At 40.2% G+C, this 24287-nt stretch overlaps 1 protein-coding gene across 6 annotated transcripts in view; it reads right to left on the bottom strand.

Moving 5' to 3' along the window:
* Positions 1-365: 365 nt before the first annotated feature.
* ksr1b (kinase suppressor of ras 1b) overlaps positions 366-24287 on the bottom strand; it is a 43290-nt gene continuing 19368 nt past the window's right edge. For 2 of the 6 annotated variants that reach the window (XM_072691914.1, XM_072691919.1), the window contains 18 exons: positions 18283-18460; positions 17017-17425; positions 16311-16477; positions 16104-16164; positions 15936-16019; positions 15778-15836; positions 14886-14992; positions 14467-14635; positions 13400-13441; positions 12222-12264; positions 12008-12068; positions 10568-10992; positions 8649-8745; positions 8430-8563; positions 8201-8332; positions 7752-7887; positions 4567-4700; positions 366-2424 (listed from right to left, as the gene is read on the bottom strand). In XM_072691914.1, the coding sequence (XP_072548015.1) occupies positions 2340-2424; positions 4567-4700; positions 7752-7887; positions 8201-8332; positions 8430-8563; positions 8649-8745; positions 10568-10992; positions 12008-12068; positions 12222-12264; positions 13400-13441; positions 14467-14635; positions 14886-14992; positions 15778-15836; positions 15936-16019; positions 16104-16164; positions 16311-16477; positions 17017-17425; positions 18283-18460 (2523 nt within the window). In that variant the 3' untranslated portion in view covers positions 366-2339. Of the gene's footprint in view, positions 2425-4566; positions 4701-7751; positions 7888-8200; positions 8333-8429; positions 8564-8648; positions 8746-10567; positions 10993-12007; positions 12069-12221; positions 12265-13399; positions 13442-14466; positions 14636-14885; positions 14993-15777; positions 15837-15935; positions 16020-16103; positions 16165-16310; positions 16478-17016; positions 17426-18282; positions 18461-22828; positions 23087-24287 lie in introns of those variants that run through there. The other 4 variants (XM_072691918.1, XM_072691915.1, XM_072691916.1 and 1 more) reach the window with 4 other exon arrangements.

The following is a 24287-nucleotide window of genomic DNA, read 5'->3' as shown; positions in this document are numbered from 1 at the left end:
CATTTCAACACAGTATCAAAAAGTAGGCTTATGCTGATACACACATTATTACATTTGACAGATGCTATTATCATACAGTGACCTACAGTAAATAAAAAAGAAATGGCAGAGGTGGGTGTTAGGAGTCGTATCCAAAGACCCTCAGTGGGTTATGTGTGGTGGGACATTGCTTGCCCTGGTGGTGAAATGAACACAGGTCTAAATACAGGTCTCATTTATACATATGTAATTTGACTATTAGTGTAGTTACTTAGTTTGGGCCTACATCACCCAGCTGTCATGCACACATTTGCACACTTGCGCTTCAGGCTGAGACAGGGCCCATCCCATCAGGGAAAATAATGCAAACTAACTTCACCAAAAGCTTGTTCATTCATTAACTTAGGCTTTATTGTTTCTCAAAGCTGAAGAGAAAACCAAATGCACCATACGTACACATGCTGTACAAAAATAGTCATTCTTACATTAAAATTACAGTCCACATACCTGTTAATCTCTATAAAACGAAAATAAAAGTACCTATTCCAAATGTGACAAAGGTGAAAGCTGTTCTATAAAAGTTTGTACAAATAATAATAGAAATCTTAACTGTACAATAAATAAACATAAATCTGAGCAATCCGCATGTGTTTGCTCACACACTCAAGCCGAATAAAATGTAATAGTCCAGAACTTTACATTCAGTTTAAAAGACCCATAAAAATGCATAGAACAGATTCAAACACACACACACACACACACACACAAACCAGAGTGCACATTTCTGCTGTTAGAATCATTCAAACCTTTTCCTCTTCTACAGAGCTAGATCTCTTAAAAACAAACAAATGAAAAACCCTGACTTTTCCACCCACTTTACTCCTAAAACGTCTTCATTCATTTCAACGTTTCCTATTCTACATTCTACATCTTGCACATCTTTCACACAATCAGCTGCAGTTTGTTCAGTGAACTGTTGAGCTGAATGTCTAGTTTTGGTTGCTTTATTTGATCTGCAGAAATATCCTTTACTAACTGCTGTTCTCCAGTGACCCAAAAATTAAAACAGAAAGCAATCAGGAAACAGAACTGAAACGGTTTCACACCACCTGATTTACATCTGCTTTCTGAATTGGAGTGGAGCCAGTCTGCTTATTTACACACAGCTTTATGGAGAACTCTGCATGTTAGGGATATCAGCTTGGACAGAGTCAACAATGCATGCACAGCCAAGAGCTTTAAGAGAAGATCCTCAGCATTCAGACCAACAGCCAGCCTGGCTGGAGAGTTAACAGTGGAGAATAGCTCAACCCTGACTAAATCCTGCCACAGGAAAAGGAAAAGACAGGCGGAACTGATAGGGGGAATACAGAAGGTTTGGGAAGGTTTAACTCCCATCAATAAAAAATAGGAAGCTGTTGCGAGGGGGGCACTGTTTTATCCACAACAAACAAAGCAATGTGAGACATAGTTGAAACTCCAAGAGGGCTCATCACTGTAGCGGCTCAATAAAAAATACAAATTTTAGCCTTAATATAAATAACAATAGTACAATACTATTATAATAATAATAATCATCTCAATCATACCAATCATTGCACCAGTCAACTACCTTTTCCTTCAAAAAACACTTATTGTATTATTCTAATTACTTTGTAACGATTAGGAATGACCAAAAACTATTTCTTATTAATCATAAATAGTGAATAAAAATGGATGCCACATTAACTATTAATAATATTAATAATACAGTGCATTATTGTGCTGGGATATGTATAAAAAAAAAAAACGGAAAAAATGGAAATAATTAGCATTACAGTTGATCATCACTGTTGTTATGCAAATTAGCACTTTAACGAATTAGTGTGTGATATTTAAAAAACTATTACTTTAAAAACTGGAAAATATGAACTAAGCTACTGGTGCAATGATTGACATCAAAATAATTACCACAAGCAAAGCTTAGTCAGAAATGTTAATCTTGCTTACAGTGAAAGAAAATAAACATGCATCAAATAGCTACAGAGTTTCTATAAAAAAAATTATAATAATAATAAAAAATCTAGTAAGTTGCCAATCACAGTAATTGGTAACAACCATTTGTTTACTGTTAGCCATATTAGCATAAAAAATAAAGCTACTCCATTAAGGCAACAATGCACAGTAAAGCCGGTCACATGAACATATTCTCTAAGCATCCCTTATGGCCAACAACATTTACCGACAAAGAAAACAGAGCTTTAAACAAATGCCTAAACAAATTAAATAAATAAACAAACAAAAAACACTTTGTGCAAACCAGAGATCCATCAGTTCCTTTCATGGGCCAGCCATGCGTGTTTTGCTGTATCTGTGTGTTGTTAACTGTCGTATTTGTAAGCGTACGGGCAGCGAGAGCGTGTGCCCTGACTACAGTGCTCTCTTAGACAGTGATGACGCCATGAGCTTCACATATACAGAGAATGAGGGCACATATTTCACATGACGTAAAAGCAGTGAATAGTCAGAGAGAAAGACACGGTAAGAAAAAGAAAAGTGGAAAAATGCAGGTTGTGATGCCACAAAGTGGTAGACAGGCGGTGTGGTCCAGAGAGTTACAAGGAGAGGTCAGCAGGAAGACGTTCAGGGTGATTCAGATCAGTCCCAGCACCAAAGGAACCAAAAAGAAAGGAAGATCAGAGAGAACACAGACAGACATCTAGATTACGAGTACAGAGACTTGCGGTTCTGAACGGGCTCAGGGGTTGCTCTCTATCTTGACCTGACAGGCATTTTTATAGTCTCTGCATGTATTTTTACTGATGGCTACACAAGTTTTCAATCATTCATCTACTCAAAACAGTAAGAAACACACAGGAGAGTGGTTTTCGATTCATCACTGCTCACTTTCAACTATTCTCACTCTACTGTCCCAAATGTGATGGAAGCATGAAGCCTGAATAAACGTGGAGTATAAAATACTCAAACAAATACTGAGTACAATGTTCTGCATCATACACTACAGGCCGAGTCTTATATCTGCGAAAGTATGTGTATTAACCCAGAACCAATGGGTGTGACTACACCCAACATACCCTGCCAACATGCTCATGTGGGCTTCACATGGGTGGAACGTGGGCTAGGTGGCTTCCAGGTGGGCCTGGGCTCTGAGTGGATTTGTACATGTGTTACTGGGAGTTCTAGGCCCCATGTGCATGTTTAACCACTCCTGCTCCCTGATCCTGGTGGGACTCTGGTGGGCATCCATATGTGGGGCCAGTTTTTTCCAGTTCCCAGTTGAGCTATCCATACGGCCCCACATAGACATGTTATCTGGGTTTAGTTTCATCCAACTGCATACTGACGTACTAAATGATATCCCACCATTAGAAGGGCCTTCATTAGTACAGTAGTACTATGTTTTGGATGCAGCTTTTATGTCTGGTTTTCACATTCAGATGTTCCTTAAACTTTGATGAACTGAAACAGGGGTGTTAAGAGTTTTACATCCTATCAGTCAAGAGGAATTGCTCAAATGATTTTCGTAAGGATCACAGATACACACCGTTTTGTAGACGACTGCCTTTCTTATATTCTTACTATTTTCCTTAAAACAAGCTCAATTAACTGCTCCAAATACATTCTTTACTGCTGTCCACAGACCTCACCTCCTGATCTGAGGTTTTCTTTTCCACACATTTCCCAACACAGTTGGAAAAAGTTCTCATTTGTCTTTAAATACGGTGACTGCGTTGTCATGATATCCCCTAAATTTCCTCACTTTGAAACCTACTCCATCACCTGATGAGTGCTTTGAGATCTCGCATTCTTTTTTAGTAGATCAAGACATTGTTTAATGATTGTCTACCAAAAATGATGAGAGGCCTTTAAGCACATCCAAAACAGCTGCTAAACATCAGTGCATGACGTTTGGACATATCTGAGCAATGTGTTTTGGCTGCCAGTGTAAATAAAAGCTGGCCAAGGAACGAGGAACGTATGTCAGTGTAAATCAATTAGATATTTTGGACAAACTTTGTTGGATAAACTAGATATAAATAAACATTTTGCTTTAAGGGAATTGCATTAAATTGTGCCTCTAATTATACATCTGTTGACTTCCTCCAATCTCATATCACATAACAACAAACACTTTCTGAGACTAAAACAATCTTTCACATTAAAAAAAAGTTTAGTAGGACACACACACACACACACACACACACACACACACACACACACACACACACACACACACACACACACACAAAAAAAAAAAATATTACAAACATGCATCTGTTCAGCACAGTTCTGAAGACAATAAAAAAAGGACTTCCAGCACCTGCAGAGGTCTCTTCAAAAATAAGTTATCCAATGCGCTGAAATAACTGAAAGAATATGTGGATAATTCATTAAGTACAAGTCAAATTCACCAGGTAAAAAAAATTGCACACTTGGAAAGGCTCAGAAAACAAAAAGCCAGATTTTAGTGGTTTGCCCCAATAACACACACACACGTTTTAGTTCTCATGCTCCAAAAGGCTACATGTTCAGCTTGACAGGGTAAGGGGGCCACGCCATGCAGGGTGCCAGCACTACGATACATACTCCGCTGACTTCCAGAAGTGTCCCGGGTGGGACAGTCTGCGGTTGAGCTTGGGAAGCTTCTCCAGCTGGTCAGCGAGCTGGGAGAACGTAGGCCGGTCTTCCAGCTCAAAGGACCAACAGGCTGATAAGATGTCCTGTAGGGTACACAAAAACAACCACAGCATGAACGGAGTGGAGTTGCTTTAAAAGCTTAATAGGGATTAATAAGGAACATCCACAACTACACAAGGATAGTGTGGGTTTGTTTATTTAGTTATGTTTGGAACCACCTTTCCTTAAAAGCCTCATACAGTGTGTGCAGAATTATTAGGCAAGTTGTATTTGAGAGGATTCTTTTTATTATTGAACAACAACTATGTTCTCAATCCATCCAAAAGACTCATAAAGATCAAAGCTTAATATTTTTGGAAGTTGGAGTGTTTTTTTTTAGATTTGGCTATCTTAGGAGGATATCTGTTTGTGCAGGTAACTATTACTGTGCAGAATTTTTAGGCAACTTAATAAAAAACAAATATATACCCATCTCACTTGTTTATTTTCACCAGGTAAACCAATATAACACAAAATTTAGAAATAAACATTTCTGACATTCAAAAACAAAACCAAAAACAAACCAGTGACCAATATAGCCACCTTTCTTTACGATGACACTTAAAAGCCTTCCATCCATAGATTCTGTCAGTTGCTTGATCTGTTTACGATCAACATTGCGTGCAGCAGACACCACAGCCTCCCAGACACTGTTCAGAGAGGTGTACTGTTTTCCCTCCCTGTAGATCTCACATTTTATGAGGGACCACAGGTTCTCTATGGGGTTCAGATCAAGTGAACAAGGGGGCCATGTCATCATTTTTTCTTCTTTTAGACCCTTACGCTGTGGAGTATTTGGATGCATGTGATGGAGCATTGAAAAAATCATGTTTTTCTTGAACGATACCGACTTCTTTCTGTACCACTGTTTGAAGAAGGTGTCTTCCAGAAACTGGCAGTAGGTCTGGGATTTGAGCTTCACTCCATCCTCAACCCAAAAAGGTCCCATAAGTTCATCTTTGATGATACCAGCCCATACTAGTACCCCACCTCCACCTTGCTGGCGTCTGAGTCGGAGTGGGGCTCTCTGCCCTTTACTGATCCAGCCTCGGGCCCATCCATCTGGCCCATCAAGAGTCACTTGCATTTCATCAGTCCATAAAACCTTTTTTTGGCCCAGTCTTAACGTTTTATCTTATGTTTCTTGTTAAAAGGTGGTCGTTTTTCAGCCTTCCTTACCTTGGCCATGTCCCTGAGTATCGCACACCTTGTGCTTTTGGATACTCCAGTAACGTTGCAGCTCTGAAATATGGCAAAACTGGTGGCAAATGGCATCTTGGCAGCTTCACGCTTGATTTTCCTCAATTCATGGGCAGTTATTTTGCGCCTTTTTTTTCCAACACGTTTCTTGTGACCCTGTTGGCTATTTGCCATGAAACACTTGATTGTTCAGTGATCACGCCTCAAAAGTTTGGCAATTTCAAGACTGCTGCATCCCTCTGCAAGACATCTCACAATTTTTGACTTTTCAGAGTCCGTCAAATCTCTCTTCTGACCCATTTTGCCAAAGGAAAGAAAGTTGCCTAATAATTAAGCACACCTTATATAGGGTGTTGATGTCATTAGACCACACCCCTTCTCATTACAGAGGAAATCACCTGATTTACTTGATTGGTGGTTGGCTTTCAAGCCTATAGAGCTTGGAGTAGGACAACATGTAAAAAGGATGATGTGATCAAAAACTCATTTGCCTAATAATTCTGCACACAGTGTAATTATGCAGTAATTATGATGTGAATGTGCTGTGCCTGTGTTTAAAATGCAGTATGGCTGGTTGGGCAAACAAACAAACCGAGGGATGCATGGTAAATAACTAAAAATCATAAAACCTTCTTAATTCTTAAAGTAAATAAGTGTAAAGACATTGTAGCCCAAGTCATTTTGGAGCCATTTTAATGCTCCATTACAGGTTGGGTTGGCATTTGCTCACTTTTGTTTCTCAGAAGCAACAGAGAGAAAAGATACACAAAGCAGGAAAACCACATAAGCCTCGTAATTGTTTAGTGAACTGCTTACGCAAGTAGCGCCAAGTAGCGATCAGTTCACACTGAGTGGGAAGAAATATGGTGATATACATCAGTTATTTAGTGGTTACTGGAATAGTAGTCATGGGGAACACTTTTTGGACGCATATTGTTTGCCCTCAAAGAGCAAGATTCGCATCTGGTTAGCCTGCCAGGCATTTTAAAAGCACTTTACAGGAGAAGGCAAAAAGGTTATGAATTTTGGATAGAAGTCATTGTAATATTTGGGTCCAAAACGTTTAGAGCATTTTTATTGGTCTTTTCAGCCAGACTTACTTGTGTACTGTGTACAGAACATCTACAGGGTTCTAATGATGTAGAAAACTAAAAACAGACAAATGGAGAGGTTTTTCATTGGACAGCAGCGAAGGGCGCTTTACATGCTGTCTCAAGGACCCTTTCGCTCAGAAAATTGTGTTTAAATGATTCCATTTAGATACAATAAGGACAGCTAAATTCTAACTCTAAACACAAGTATCAAATCAAACAGATATTATTCAATCCCACCTTGTAATACTAATAAACTGATTTTACTGAATTTACCAGGGGGTGGAAAAGACACAGAGTAATGGTCAGATGAAATTAATATAACTTAATAAAACAGCAGGTAGGGTAGGGTAGGGTAGGTATTTAAATTTCAATATGAGAAAATGCTCCCAGGAGAAGTATAGGCTGAATGTTTGGATAGCCTGAATCACTGTATTAGAGAGTAAAGAGAAGGTAACAGAGGTCATAAGAAATCGTTTTTTTAATTAATATTTTGCCATATTTGCCATGTGCACTTTTTTTAACACAACAGTAAGCTCAGGATAATGTACCCAAGGAGAACAGAATTATCATAGAAGACACACCACAAACATTAAAATTGTGGGTCTGCACATGAGCAGAGCTGCTAAGTAGCACATATCTGTGAGTAGCACATGTCTACGGAACATTCGCAAAATATGGACCCTTTGGAACCACTGTGACAGAGATTCTTAAGGATTTTGTTACTGAGACTTTAACAGAGTACTGTAAATAAAAATGCCTTTGAAAGTAGACAATGGTAGCCTACAGCTGCTGTGGACGTACCGTGACTTCCTTGCCCAGACTGATCTGTCTCAGCTGCCGCTTGATTCCTTCCCCACTCCCTAGCTGCCAGATTGCAGCCTCAGCCGGTTGGTTAGTAATGGGCCATTCCCGTGCCTGCAGCTCGTACCAGATAGTGCTGAGAGACGAGCACACAAAATAGATATTCAGACATTACAGAAAGAATCATCTGTAGAAATGCTTATTTTGCAAGTTAATGACGTTTTTTAAAAGGATGAGGCAAACCAGACAGTAAAATGTAGGATTTCTGTTCATGGCCATTTACAGATTCATTATTTTAATTATAGTCCTGCATGTCAGTTCTAGCAAAAAAACAAAAAACAAAACCCAAAAAACAATTTTGGAGCCATTATCTTTGTCTTTGTTCAACAGCTGGGTTTCAGCAGTGTTCTAAACTGCAGGAAAGGGAAATGTCTGGGTGTGGTCGTTACCCAAAGGCATAAACATCAGCAGCTTTGGAGAAAGGCAAATGTTCCTCATCATTCCCAGGACACATCCTCCGCACAATCTCAGGAGCTAGGTAATAGATCCAGCCTTGAGGCAGCTTCAGCTCATTCTCTCGCCTGAAAACATGCACACACATATACACAGCTTACTCAGCTATGGGTATTCATAGGGGAGTACACTACAAAGCCCATTATAATAAGGAAAGCTACTAACCTGTCCTCTTGCACCACTCCAGACATGCCAAACAGACCAAAATCTGTGATGACCACTTTGTTTGTGTCATAAAACACGTTCTTGGATTTCAAGTCCTTGTGCACAATTTCCTTTGCATGGAGATAGCCCATTCCCTATCGGACACAAGAGCAAGAGTGATCAAGCTAGACGAAGAAGACAGAGCAGTGATGCAGACCAGGAGAGACAGAGGATTAATACCTTTACAATTTCTTGAGCAATCTGCCTCGTCTTGTTAAGGTCAAGCGAGTTTTTAGAATCTCTGACAACAGAGTACAACGTCCGTCCCTTGCAGAAACTGTAACAAATAAACACGAACATACATGAAAACATACAGTGTCTCCAGACAGTGACTGGACTTACTTAAAACATCCCTAAAAATAAACAAATCATATGTTTGCAAGTGGCTTTTTGTTCCTTACTTTACAATGATATACATACACAAGTCTGTTAATGTGACTAACATTTACGATCCTAGGGTAGGTTTGCATTTTAATTTTTTTTATATTTTGTTCAAATACAAAAATACAAAGTGTTTCAAAGAGACTCACATATAGCATATTAGTAATTTGATATGTAAACAATTCGTATGTAAAGTAAAATGGGCGTCTCCTAAATTGATTAAAATAGCTATGCGTTTTTTATTTTGTTTTCGTGAGCTAAAATTCCAAGCACTTTTATGGTGGTAAATTCTGGTCACTGATGGCCTGACAAAAATGGCATTTTTTTTTCTGTGGGCTGAAATTCTGTGGTTGATTTTGTGGCTTGTTGCTGAAAAATAACAAACTCCCCTCCTCATCCTGTTCTGCTGAACAAGTCATACTTGGAGCACGCTAAACTGCCCACAAACCCCTTTAGAAACATTAAGAGACTAATCAGGGGCAATAAGGTTGTGTGCTTTTAGAAATACATAGATGATCTCACTGATATCTTTGATTACTCAGTGATGCCTTGGAGCATTTAGATACCACTAAAGTAAGGCCGTAACGGCACACAACATTCACAGTTCGGTGCGCACCACGGTTTGGACCTTGCGGTTTGGTATGAGCTCAGTACAACGAGGAGCAAACCAAAAACGTTGGACAGTCGTGCAAGTCACAATTTTGTTCCATCTAGTGCCATACAGTAAACCTTGAGGTAGTTAATACTAATGTGTTGGGTAAATTAAGCAGTAAAGTAAACATTAGCATATTCAATGTATTTCCACCCAACCCACACACGCACAAACACAGACACACTGTCCTCCTTTAATCCATGATTTCATAAGTTTATACAAGATGTTAAGAGAAATAATTTCTGTGAGTGGGGTGGGGTACAAGAGTACAGGTACCATAGCAATACTCTTAAATCACTACAGTTCCCACAATACCATGTAGCTAAGATTTTTAAGTGGCATGCGCATTTGTAAAATGATCATATTTTCCCTAATAGTGTGTACCGTATGCACCGAACTTTGACCCATGTATCGCTACAAATGCACGCACCGTTAACGTCACCGGGTAAGACCTGCTGAGTTTCGATATGTGTAGCAGGAGGTGTTCCTCAGTTATGAAGCCTAAAATATAGCCATGCAAATGTGCAAAAACAGAAACTACCACAAAATACTAGGGTCTAAATGTTAGGTATTTAGTTTCTCACTGAAGTTACAAGGTTAATGTAGCATTTAATGTTTTTAAATGAGTTATTAAATGCTTTGTGGGCTTGTTTCTGACACACTGGTCTCCATTAAGAAAAAACCCTATAAGATTCAAGCTTCTAAGGTGGCTACTACTACTCAATTACATTTTGCCAATTTTTATTAACACCAAATGTTTTTTTTTTTTAAATGTCAACAGTTTGAAAAAGGTCTGTGATGGCATTCAGTCTGCAACTTCCCTTCCTTTATTTACTACAGTACTCTTGTAGCAATATTAAAGGAAGAAGCTCTAGAAGCTCTAATTCCCAGACACTTCTCGGCTGATTAACTATATAAAGTGTTCGGAGGAACTTTTTGACACACTGTTCCTTTACACCTCTGGCCTTGCGTCATGAAAAACTGTACAACATATCAGCTTACAAGCATGACTGCCCTCTAGCCTTCATTCTAAACTCCCCTAAACCGCACAATGCCCCAGGCTTACCTTGTAATGATAGCCAGCTGTGGCGGGTTCATGCACGCTCCCATAAACAGCACCACATTCTCATGCCGAGTCTGCCGGTAGTTCATCACTTCCTTCTTGAAGAGCTTCAGGTGACCCTGGTTATTTCCGTCTATTTCCAGCAGACGCACAGCCACCTCACCGTGCCAGCGACCCCGGTACACCTTCCCCCATCGGCCCTTTCCAATCAGCTCCCCCAGCTCCAGCTCAAAAAAGGGCACATGCCACTCCTGCAGGTATACACTAGTCTGGCTGGGCTTGCGTGAAAAGGGAGCCTTCCTTTGACTGCTGAGGGAGCTGGGCAGGTCATCCAGGTCATCCTCCTCACCTTCACCTTCATCGTCAGAACCAGCATCTTCTGGCTTTTCGTGTTCCTGTTGATCCTCATCGGCGTTTACATCCTCATTCTTAATGAAAGAATAAGAGGGGAAAAAGTCAGCAGGTTAAACCTCTTACCCAGAAGATGCACTATTCAGCTATTAATCCTAAAGCTAAAGTAATTATCTAATTACTGCTCTGAGTGATTCAGTTACTAACTTAAAATGATGGTGCTCCATCTGATACTTTTAGGATGGTTTGGGGAGTTGGGGATGTGGAAGGTTGGTGATCATCCAATGTCCTGACCTCACTAACGCTCTTGTCGCCAAGTTGGGGAGCTGAGGAGTTGGGGTTGAGGTGGGATGGCTGTCATCTAATATTCTGACCTCACTGGCAGTCTCATCACTGAATGCAATCAAATCCTCACAGCAGTGCTCCAAAATCTAATAGAGAGCCTTCCCTGGGCAGTATTGATACACTAAAATGCCTCTACTCTTGATTTCAGAAGAAACAATGAATGAGCAGATGTCCCAATACTTTTGTTCAATAGTTTATACATCCTCATTGTCAGAACACCATCACCATTATCCCCAAAGCTTGAAAAGAAATCTCCATAGAAAAGCACTGCTAACATGAGCAGCCAGACATGAGCCTAAAGTCACCATGCCCAGTGCCAAGCATCAGCTAGAGGGGTGTAAAAGCCCCTCAATGTTGGGCTGTGAAGCAGTGGGACAGTGCTTTATGGAGTGATGGTGCTCCATCCAATCTGGTATAAACCAGAATTTACTTACTTAATTAACAATACATTTTAAATAATCTAATGAATTCATTTGAGTCAAGAAGCCCTTCCTGAAATAAAAAGGGTGCATCAGGGCGGCGAAAGCAAGTAGTTCTCTAGTGCCCTCAAGTGATGGAGTTCAGGAGATTTTTTGTTGCTCCTAAATAAAGCCTGTTGACTTCCAAGATGCTTCCACAAGTCACACATCAAGCCTGCATCAAGTCTCTCCAGATCCACATTTGGTTTAAGGTATCCAGCTAAACTGAAAGACTCTGCCTTATGACACTATTTTGTGAAATGCACCCCTTGATGTTTCCTATACTTACCACAGCTTCTTGATGTGTCGCTGACTGTGGCGTCAGCTCACTCACAACTTGCTCTGTTTCTCTGAACAATGAGAGAGAGGACATGTTAAGTGTAGTTGCAGTTCTTTTTGACTAAGAAACAGAGTCACTATTCAAAGTAATAGTCCTCTTTAATAATAAACACCAGAAAACAAGAACATGCTTTAATATACAATTAGCAAAGAAAATGCATTACCCTCTGTCCTGACAACCATCTGGATGCGGGGAATTAGATCTGTCTGTAGACAAAGAGAACCACACATATTTAGACCACACTTAGAAATGCGTATTTATAGTATTACCTGTTCCCTGGAAAACACTGTGGCTGAATAAGGAACCAGGAAGGATAGACAAAGATGCCATAATGGATTATTGCCCTGATAAGACATGTCAAATCATTTTACATGCTTTGTTTTGAGGGGACAATAACATTTCTGGACAACACTGATTTTGGACACCTTTCTAATAAATGCATTCAGCTACATTAAGTTGCACCCATTGCTGACACAGATGTGCAAATGGACACACAAAGCTTGTCTAGTCCTAAGAATTGCCAATAGAATATGACTCTCTAAAGCAGGGTTTAAAAGGGAATTCCAACAACTTCCAACATTTTCTGTACAATTATATCCTTTACATGTACATTACATAAGACATTGACAGGGTCTGATGTAAAATGTGTGATTCTAGAGAAATGTACCGAATCAAATGTGGCTAAAAGGGTGGTGATAAGAACCTGCATCATTTAATGCCTCTAAAATAGAATGGCATATCAGTATCAAGTGATTTTAATCATTACAATCCAGACAAAACAGTACTTTAGAGCCCTCAGGTCTTCAGGAAGAGTTCTGAAGATTAGGGCCAATTAGGGCAGCCTGTACAACCATGTTCCTGAAGACATAATATTGGATCAGAATCAGCTAATAAACAGGATTTCAATATCAGTATCACAACAAAAGCAGTATCTCTATTCTGAAATCACCCTTACCATTTTTGGAAACATTTATAGTGGAGAGGTATATGCATGGTGATGCAGGGCAACCCAGCAATTAAAGAAACTTTTTGGGATTTATTTATTCATGCATTTATATGTAATTTATTAGCATTTTTATCATTACATATTGAAGCAGTATATCTTGGATGGGAAATAAAATGGTTGTGTGTACTACCCCCTGGTTCAGTTACAGTATAAGTCAGTATAAGCTTCTCTACAATTCCATTACCTCACTCTGAATGACTCTATTTATATCTCAATTATGAAAGGTTAGTGGAGTTCCCCTTTAAGAGGTTTTTTTTAAATAGATGACAGGTGTTAGTGTAAAAGTATTTGGAAAATGTGTGAAATACAGGGTTACAGGAACAGAGTTAACTCACCAGGGAAGATAAACTGTTGTCTGAATTGAAAGTAGCAGGCAGCTAATGTTCAGGACAGAATGGAAAGAACCCCCCCAAAGTAACAAATAAGGAGAAAAAGAGGGGTTAGTGAAAGAGCTCAGCTTGTGGTTATCAGCGCCTCTGATAGATAAACACATCTGTAACTCATGATTAGTTCTGCTGTGTGCTTTAGTTGTTGAAATACTGATGGCGTTGAAGCTTTTTTTAGAGTAAAAATGTTATCCAACTGTATAAAAGGCTCCTTTCTACTCCCTTACCATAGGACATGAACATGTCTGTTTCAAACATGGTAACCGTCTCTGTCCACATACTTCCATGTGTCCTTTACGCTGGCATGGATGTTAAGCAATGCATCCCTTAGAGGGCAGTATAGTGTCAAAAGCTTCAGATAACTACAAACATGGCAACGGTATTCATAAGCTATCAGAGAATGTGTACAAATACGACCAAAATAAATGCAGAGTACAGACAGAAAACTCCAGCCGTATCTGTATTCATTGTTAAGCATAAATGAGCCTTTACTTTTACCTTTATTAGACTCTTTTGGGTATAATAGTATTTATCAGACTAATTATAATTCCATATCACAGTACATCTGCAGTGGCTAAGCAAATCAGCTGCAACATCACTAATTAGACAACTTTGTGGCCTGTAAAAACAACAGGGGATTTCTGAAGTGTGTTATCCAATTAAACTGGTATTTGCTTTATATGCAGAACACTATATGCTTAGGTTGTTGGACACACACAACAAAGGCTAGACACTACACATAATATCTAATGACTAATCTTGAAACCCATAGAAAACCAATTGTAGAATATTAAATGCACTAATTAATTGTTCTAATCTAAAAGAAAATCCTAAAATCGAATGTCCTAAATCTAACAAGATGCAAGAAAAAACAGTAACGAGACAGAAATATAGAACAGAAATAACTGGAAAGAGAACTGAGAAAACACTGGACATCCAACACTGGATGTCTAAACCTGGTGTGAAAGTTAAAGATAAGAGCAAACTGTTGGTGTGCGTGGGCTGACCTCACTGACCTGGAAAGTAAAAGCGATTGTCGCGAGCCCCTTTGGGGGAGGGGTTGGGGGGTGGGGTGGCGCTAGGTGGGTTACTCTGGCTGAAGGCAGCAGGTGATGAAGGTGTGGAGGAGGTGGTGGAGGAGGGGTTACTACTGGAATCCAGCTGACTCACAGATGAAGTCTGTTCCTAATGGGAAAACAAAACAAGGCCATTTTTACATTGTCATTTACAGTGTCATCCTAAAATCTAAGACTTGACCACAATTTGATTGGATTGTTTTGTTATGATTTAGAACCATGAAAAATATCATATATCAAATATATATTTCAGTGAGCATCAATAGTACACTTTACTGTACAGCCTTAATTCTTTGTTAATGAAAATCAGAAGTGTTGTGACGTGTACTTTGTATTTCCACATTTTGTCAACATCATACCTTTTTGTTTACCTTTTGTGCCTTCAGTAATGATTCTAACTGTGGCATTTGGTCCACCTTATTATGGATGTCTGAGGGAACGGACTCCGTCCTTCTGATTGGTGAAACTGAAAGCATAAAGAAAAGAGCTAAGCACCAAGAAATAAAACATATCACCAAGTGACTTCACAGGAGAGGGCAAAAATGTTCTTAACTTTGAATGGAAGTCAATGTAATATAAGAGTCCATTTTAAGTAATTTAGAACATTTCTATTGGTCTGTTCATCCAGAATTATTTACACACTGTGCAGAGCAGCTACAGGATTCAAACCATGGAGAAAACTAAAACAGACAACAATGGAGATACATGGTTTTCATTGAACAGCTGTGATACACTATGCGGACAAAAGTATTGGGACACATGCTCATTCATTATTTCTTCTGCAATCAAGGGTTACTTCTGTTGGAGTAACTGTCCCATTGTCCAGGTAAGGCTACTGGATTTCTACTAAATTATGGAGCACTGCAGTGAGAATTTGACTGCATTCAATGACAACAGGATTAGTGAGGTCAGGATGTTGGATGAATACCACTCCACCTCATCCTCAACTCCCCAACTCATCAAATTCTTGTTTGGAGAACCACCATCATTCCAGAGAACACACAGTTCCACTCCTCCATAGCTCAATGCTGGCGGGCTTTATACCCCTCTAGCCCCTGGCATTAGGCATGGGGCCAATAGGTTCAGGTTTATCTGCTCCATTGAGTCCAATCCTATAGGCAATACTTTCCTACAGGGACTAAACAAGATGTGTGTGTATTTACACATCTATGTCAGCAATGGGTGCAACTTAATGTAGCCGAATGCATTTATTAGAATGTGACATATAGGCACATCAGACTTAAATCTAACCTGGAAATGGTAGCTTGCACTGAGGTGCCTCTTTGGTACACTTGTTGTGGCACTTTAACCTGATGGTGAGAAAAAAAAGTTAGCAGATATAAAAAAAATAGCAGATTCTGTAAATAAGCAGACATGCTTATTATGCTAGTGATTCTAGCATAACTTACTTGCAGTGTTTGCACTTTACACCGAACATCAAGGTCTTCTTACACACCTCACATGTCTGAGACATCCATGACTTGGTGGAAAATCTTTAGAGGAAGAAAAAGGTGAGAAGGTGTAATTTCCTGTGAGCCACTAAACTAACAAATGAGGGCCAGTGAGGTTAGTCTTACCTGTGTGAGAAAGTAAGACCAAAATCTCTACGTATAGTCTGTGGAGAGCTCTTTAGGACTGCTACAGAGGGTCACAAAAGTAAGAGAGATCATATGAGTGAATGGACAAGGATAGCAATTCTGGTTATTTTCTTTGGGACATTATATTTAAAATCCATCAACCATCAGCAGTGCTTTCCCAGGCTGCCCTGACACAAGCACACTTACATTTCAGTGTGAGGCTGTCCACCAGGTTGGTGTGTTGGTGTGTAGGTGTGTTGGGTACAGTGCACGGTGACGAGACAGAAAGCAGTGATGAGCTTGAAAGGGAGTCTTCACAATTGCCCCCACCATTCACCTGCACGTTTAGAAGCAGCTTATTCTTCTTCCCATTCCTAAAGGGCAGAGGAACTACATTACCCACAAATCTGTCTCACAAAAAATATATATATATTATAACAAATATTAAAAGTAAAATTAATTAGCTGACCTGTCATAAGCTGCACTACACCAAGACTATTTGCTTGTTCGTCTGACCAAATAAGGTCATTTTGTCCTTTTAACCCCTTAAATGCTGGACTTAGTGAGTACATTAGTGAGTACATATTATGAATTCCTCAGAAATGCCTATGAAATGTCCATATAAAGTCACATGCCTATCTTTTTAGCCCATCTGTTGATGTACAAAAGGCTGAGAATGGCCTGATCACCCAAATGAAATCTGGTCAGTAGTGGTCCATTGATTGATGAGGTACAGTGTGGCTGACAAATTGTCCAGCAAGGAGTTAGAATCAGTAACTGAACACCTACAACGTGCATATGGTAGGTGTTTCTGATATAGTGGACAATGTGTGTAGGTACAAGTATATGTGGGCAATATGACAATAATTAAAGGGTGAAATAATCTGTTAATGTTGTTATCTGTTGGACCTACTTGTTGGGCGCCGGCTCGTCCACTCGGTTGGCCAGCTGGGTTTGGCTCTTGCTACGTGGCAGGCCAAGGGTGGGCAGGAGCTGCAGTAGCCTGTTGGAAGGGGGTGTGCGGGGAGTGCTCCTATTGATGGGCGGGGTCAGGGGAGGAGTCGATGCCAACGGACGGCGACTCAGTTGCGGAGAGGGGTGAAAACAGTCAGACAGTCCATCAAAGGAGTTCAAAGAGGAGCAGTCCAGGGAGGGCACGGTGGACACAGAGACAGAGCGAGGAGCACAGGGTCCTGAGGGGATAAAAGGAAGGGGACTGGCTGGGTTCGGGCTGTAGGGTAGCTCAGCTGAGGTCAAAGCGTTAACGTTGCACCGAGGAGGTTCTACTATCCAAGGAATTCCCTCATCCTTCAGCTCCCGGCCTGTTAAGAGACACCATAGTTAGACCAGAGAAAACAGGAGGACCGTTCCTCTGTCCTCAGTGACTGTCTTTAGTGACCAGCTTATGGTGAGCTGCTACAAAGTATATTGTTTAAAAAGTATTGCTTGCTTTGTAATATTAATATCGCAGAATCCTACGACATGCAAATTATATTGTGAATAGAGATATTTACCTTTTATTTTCCTGCACTGATATATTGAGCTGTATTGATGGAGTATTGACTGAAACCTCTGTATCAGTCAATACTCCTAGTTATCCAAGTTTTCTTTAAAACTACTAAGCTTTAACACAAGCTTTACACAAGTTTTAGGAAGAAATACATAGCTACCAACATGACATCACATGAGAGTGAGTGTTTGCTATTTCAAGGGCCCCGATCATTTCCCTCACTGTTTTGAAATAAGGAAGTTTAAAGCAATATAAAGCTACTGCTAAAGTATCTGAACACATAATGTATTTTCCAGCCCACATAGTCCATTTATGAAATGTAAGCAGCAAAAACAGACCCTTCCTCTGATGCCATGAGAACCAACTCATCTATACATCTCCACCTATTCAACCTACCACACTTTAGGTTTCATCTCAGAGTGCACAATATAGAACAGCTAATCAGAACTTGGCTCATTTATCGTATATCCATCTTAAAGACACAGTAACAAAAAACAGCCGGTCTAATTCTAAAGGCTAAAGAGAGAGAGAGTAAAATTGTTTTGTAAAAAAATCATCATTTTTGCGACATAAAGCTAAAATATTCCAACTAAAATGGACTCATGTCCTACACTTTCCTTTGTGTTTTATAATGTTTGGGACATATTTTATAATGTTTACTGTCAGTACCTGGTTTAGGGCAGGAGATGTTGGACTGACCTGTGTCAGTGGCGCTCTTGAGGCAGGAGAGGGCAGTAGTGATGCGAGAACAATCTTCACCGCTGACGCCTAGTTTTCTCATGGTCTCCTGCACCTGAGCACCTGACATGTGCAGCAGTTCATCCAGAGACAGTTTCACTGGTACTGCCTAAAAAAAAATAAAGAGAGAGAGAGAAAAAGAAAGAAAGAGAAACAGAAACAGAGAGAGAGAGAGAGAGAGAGAGAGAGAGAGGGGGAAACGGGGAGGAAGATGGAGAGAGGGGGAAAGAGAGACTGCATTTTAAAACTTCTTCTATTTTTTACATTCTATGCACACATCCACTCACACATCCACACACCCACAAACATACTCCTTTAAAATACACTGAAGATGTGCCATTTTAAAGATGGCACTAAAGACATCTGGGTTTACGATTGAACAATGAATTAGACGACGAAACAGAATGCCAGCTTTTATTTTCTGATATTTAATCCTAGAAGTGTTAAAAACTTCAGTCTTCTCATTAGAAGGTCATACTGGGTTATAATCTGGTCATTTACTTGGCCAGTCTACAACCATCCATTTTTTTCCGCTGATAAAGTTTTTCTTTTTTGTTTTGCCTTCATGAAGAAGTTTTTTTTTTGGATACGATTGGATGCATTCCTCTGTAAACTGGCAGACAGCATGTCTTTGGAGTTCATTCCGCTTCAACCTTTAAGAGTCTCTGTTCCAGAAGCAGACATTTAATCCAGAGCAATGACACTACCTCCACCATGCTTGACAGATGAGCTTGTAAGATTTCTTTCTTCCTCCACACTTTTGGCCTTTTGGCCACTTTGGTAAAGGTTAATCTTTGTCTCATCAGTCCATGACATTTTCCAGAACAGAATCTTACAGTTGAATGGTTTGCACCTTGTGGTATGACCTCTATATGTCGGTTCTCAAAGCCTTTTCAAACAGCGGATTGGGATACAGTCACCCCTGCCCGTGGAGGTTGTTGGTGAGGTCATAAACTGTTTTTTTTTTTGTTTGTTTTTTTCACAGCTCTCACAAAGTTTTCTTTGGCTGACCTGTTCGATGCCTGGTGGTTTGAGTTATTTTTTGAGGATGTTCCCCATTAAAATAAATACATTTAAATGTATTAAACTGTATGTACATGCCAGAAAACACCTGCTTGTACATTCCATTCAATCATAAGTCAAAGAACAGGAAGAAAAGGCTTAAGTGACACCACTTTCCAAAGAATTATATCACCAGGACAAGCAGCAGCACTGCAGAACGTTTTTTTTTTTTTTTTGTAATGTAAAAGTAGGGCAGAGAAGTGAGAAGGAAGGACTTCCTTTCCTCACAGTAGTCACCCCGAGGCCTGAACCACAACAGGTAAATGATTGATATTCAGCACCTGCCTTTCTCTATCTTGTTTTCACATACCGGTAAGCACACACACTTCTACAGAAAAAGAAAATGTATGAGCAACCATTTTTAACAAGAGATCCTTTTGAGGGCAACTCCAGACACCTGACAAGGGCCTTTTTTGTGTGCTAATGTACAGAGTGATGACAAGTCTGATAGAGGCGGCAGGTAGGGCATGTTAAAATGCACGGATACGCTGTGATACATTAGCCTGAAGGCGTGCAGTCGTAAATACTTAAAAGTTAAAATTGATTAAATATTGAATATTTAATGTGAATAGATACAATTAATTTACAATGCATGCTCTCACTGTCCTCCAGTGTCCACCCACTGCCACTGCTGGTCAGTGCTGCACCTGTAGACCCTCCTTCTCCACGCTCAAAGTGTCTGTGTGACAGTGACAATATGCTTGTGAATATATAAAATATCTATCCATCATCAACATTAATTTAAATGTAATAGTCTTAATCAATGGGTCACGGGTAATGGATTAGTGGTGACAGCCTTTCTGCACTTAGAAAATAGGGTTCTATACGGTCCTTAAAAAAGGTTCCCTTATAGGGTAATCTTTTTGATTACATATTTTATATATATATATATATATATATATATATATATATATATATATATATATATATATATATTCATTCAACCTTTTATGGTTTCTCAAAGGACCACATATTTTTCCATCATTGCAAAGAACCATTATCTATACTAAAGAACCCAGGAAGAAGCACCTTCACCTTTTCACATCGTTTACATCAGTTAAGACACAAAGATGTGGTAAATCGGTCACACTACTTCACTACAAAAGTGTAAAGCTCTTGAACTGAGACTGTGATGCTGCTTAACCACAAAAGTGTACGTAGCACTGAGGAAAGTACAGATTCTCTGACATTCTGCAGTTATCTTGATGTGCAGATGTAGTCTAGATCATACTATTCTTATGTTGGCAGGTGTTAAAAATGGGGGAGGTGCTATTTTAAACAGCAAGCTGTTATTTTTGTTCCTCTTGGTTGTCAAAATTAAACCAGCAATGGTGTGTATGTGTGGGCCTGGGGAACCACCCAGCAACTGCTATCTTACCAGAACAGTATTTGTGTGTGGGTGCCCATGTGAGTGTTTGTGCGTGTGTGATCCAAAAGAAATTGTGGCGTGTGTGGGGGGGAAAAAAATCAACAAGACAAACCACCTACTGAGAGATAAAAAAGAGATTACAGCATGAACACACACACACACAGACACTCACATACAATTCTCACAGGACCGGGGAGCTCACTTCCAGGAATCAGAATGGACACTTCCTTTATGGATAAAAGCCAGATATGACCTTAAGGATACAACGCCTGGCCCTACAGCATGAGCAGGACGCAAAGATAAAAAGTAGTGCTGGTCTGAAAAAATTAACCTCTTAAATACAGAATTAAAAGCATGTTAGCCCAGCAGTCCCTTTAGTTTACAGACAAAAGTATTGGGACACCTGTTCATCCAAAAGTATAAATATTAAAAAGAGTTTTTCCTGCTTTTGTTTGAGTAACTGTCACTTCTATCCAAGGAAAGGCTTTCAACTAGATTTTGGAGCATTGCTGATGAGGATTTGATTGCATTTAGCAACAAGAGCGTTAGTGAGGTCCGGATGTTGGGTGATCACCACCCTACCTCATCTCTAGCTCCCCAACTCACCCCAAAAGGTACTAGATGGAGCACGGTCATTCCTGAGAACACAGTTCCACTGTTGCACAGTTCAATACCCAGGTCTGGTACCAATAGGTTCATGTTGATCTGCTCTAGAGAGTCCCATTTAATTGGCAGTACTTCTCTACAGGGACCTGAAATCCCAGCCATTTCCTCCCAGAAGAGCGGTAAGTTTACATTCCATTCAGTCAAATCACTGGTATTTACCCTAAATCTAATTATCTGGCTCACACTGAACAGAAAATACATATCCCAATAGCTGCGTACATGCACGCAAGCCTGTGTAGAGGGCTGAAGAACATTTATTTACATGTAGTCAAAACACATTCTAGACCTGGATTTTAGAAAGTATTGAACCTTTTCAGTGCTGTACAGAACCATTTTACAGGCTCTTTAAAGAATACAACATGTGATCATATTGAAGAACCATTAAAGCATGCGAATGGCTCAAGTTTCTGTTTAGAACCTTAGTACAACAACTCAAGCCCCCCTTTTGAGGGTGCACAATAAATCATAAAAGACAGATCTAATCTCACATCACTGTGAATACACTTGTTTGATCTATAACTTTCATCAGCTGGCAACGGCTCTACTAACTACCTACTAAGTCTTTCCATCAGTTTCTTACATTTGCTTGAGATTTGTTAGTATGCTATAGACAAGCCAAGACAGAAAACACTAAGTACTAAAGGCTGAGAAGAAAAGGGTTTGACACATACCTATACCAAAATACTGTCTGGACATGCCTTTCCTGCTTGTGTGTCGGCGCTGATGTAATGTAGGGAGTGATACTCAGGAGAGTACACGCACAAGACCCAGTAACATGTATCATACATAAACAGCACCCTGCTGACACACACACACACGCATACACGATCACGAATATGAGCCCTGAGGAAAGCACCCTTCACAAATCATTAAACAAACCACTGATAAGAGTTCCTCCCTGTCTGCCACCTGACCCCAAGTTTCGCACGAAACTCCAGATCCAGCTCTAGTTCAGGCCTCATTGATCCCAAAAAAGCCCAAGCATGAAAGATCGACATACATTAGAATTACATTCAGTTAACTAAGGAAAGTGATATGTATTTGTTAGCCACATCTGTGTTATTGATCAATACCTCTCTAAGAATAAAAATCAATACTGATCAGGACAGCAATATAAACAACAGATCACTAAGCACTAAATGCTAGTAGACACAAAAAAACCCAGATCAGGCTGTAGTGTAGGTCTTGTGTATAAACAACAGCACTAGGAGCTCACTGCAGTAGCTAACAGTGCATGTAACTGTTTTGGAAGCAGAGAGGCGCACAGGCAGGAAACCGCAACACCAGAGAGGAAAATAACTACAAGAGCCAGGCGGTGTCGCTTAAAAAGGACGTTTCAGAAACGAAAAGGACGTGTTCTAGAAATTCGGGACTACATACCTTTAGGAGAGTTCAGTCTAAAGTACTCCTCTCCAATAGCATATCCCACAGATGGTGGCAAAATCTCAGCTTGTCTTCAGAAGTGGCTCCGAAGTGTGATAAGCACAGCTCCCTTCCACTCCTCTCCTCCCTTCCTCCCTCCTCTGTTCCAACACTCTTTCCCTTCCCTCCTACCTTGCTCTACTCCAACCTTTCTACTCTCGCCCTCTTTCTCTTTCCCCCACAGCGCGTTTGATCATTCTATCAGCAGCTAGTACGTCTCCCGGTCTCCACACATAGAGCACATGGTCAGTGTGTGTTTCCTGTGCGCTGTGGTCACCCCTCCCTCCCTCCCTCCCTCCCTCCCTCCTTCCTTCCCTCCTTCCTTTCCTCCATTGCTCAATCACAGCTCCACCATACTGCTGTTTGACAGGGATTGCCAACTGCAACACCAGGGCTGTCAAACCAGATACAACAGATATTTGCAATAAGAACACTTGCATTAACAAGTTTAAGCACCTTAAAAAAGGAATGAGATAATACGTATCCAACCAGCCAAATGCATAAAGTCCCTGTCCACATTTCAAAACATACCATTCACTCTCCAGTCAACACGACTCATTTACATACATAGATGAGCCCAAACTTCAAGACCACCTGCCTAATATGTGTGCCACTAATACCACTCACTCTAGAAAACCTTTGAAGATTCCCTTTGGTATCTGGCACTAAGGTGTTAGAATCAGATCCTTTAACTCTAGTCAGTTGTGAGGTGGATCTGCTGCAGACACAGCACAAGCAAACAGTGCATGCATACACCGTCATCCAAGCGATGTAAAAGAAAACAGGACTCCAAAGACCAGGCACTTTTGACAGTGGACAGGGGTTAGCATGGGTCGTGGAAGGCTCTGATGTACTGTGTTGTGAGGTTTTCCTTTCAAAACCATCACCAAAAACCATCAGTGTAACCTTTCTGTCCGTTCCAACAGATGGGATAGCCTTAGTTGCCCTCACATAACGACACGCCCACACCACAAGCCTTCCACAACAATTTGGCCCTTGTCAAAGTTGCCCCTCCAATTCTCCTGCCCCAAACATGTGAACTACAAGAACTGACTGTTTAATGGAGACATGCATCCAGACCTTGACATTATAGGATACTTAACATTATTTGCCTTATCTGAGTGGTCTTATGTTTTGCCTCATTGGTGTATTTCCTATTATCCGATCTATGGCAATTTCACCTGCCAGTTTATGCTGAAGTTACAAGGAGTGTTTCAGCATGGGTTGGTGTAAAAAATAAAGCACAATGCGAGGCAGCCAATCAGAACAAAGGCTAGTTACATATTTCTTTTTGAAAGGGACAGTAACAAAAACAGACTGCATAATTCTAAGACGTAACCAGAAGTTAGAACAACGGTCATGGGAAAATGAACTAAACCAAACGTTTTAACAAAAAAATAGGTCCAAGTGGATGTTT

Source organism: Salminus brasiliensis, chromosome 11, assembly GCF_030463535.1.
Source record: "Salminus brasiliensis chromosome 11, fSalBra1.hap2, whole genome shotgun sequence".
Lineage (NCBI taxonomy): Eukaryota > Metazoa > Chordata > Actinopteri > Characiformes > Bryconidae > Salminus > Salminus brasiliensis.
Note: the sequence above shows the minus strand (reverse complement) of the source record. Positions and strands in the feature narration are given on the sequence as shown.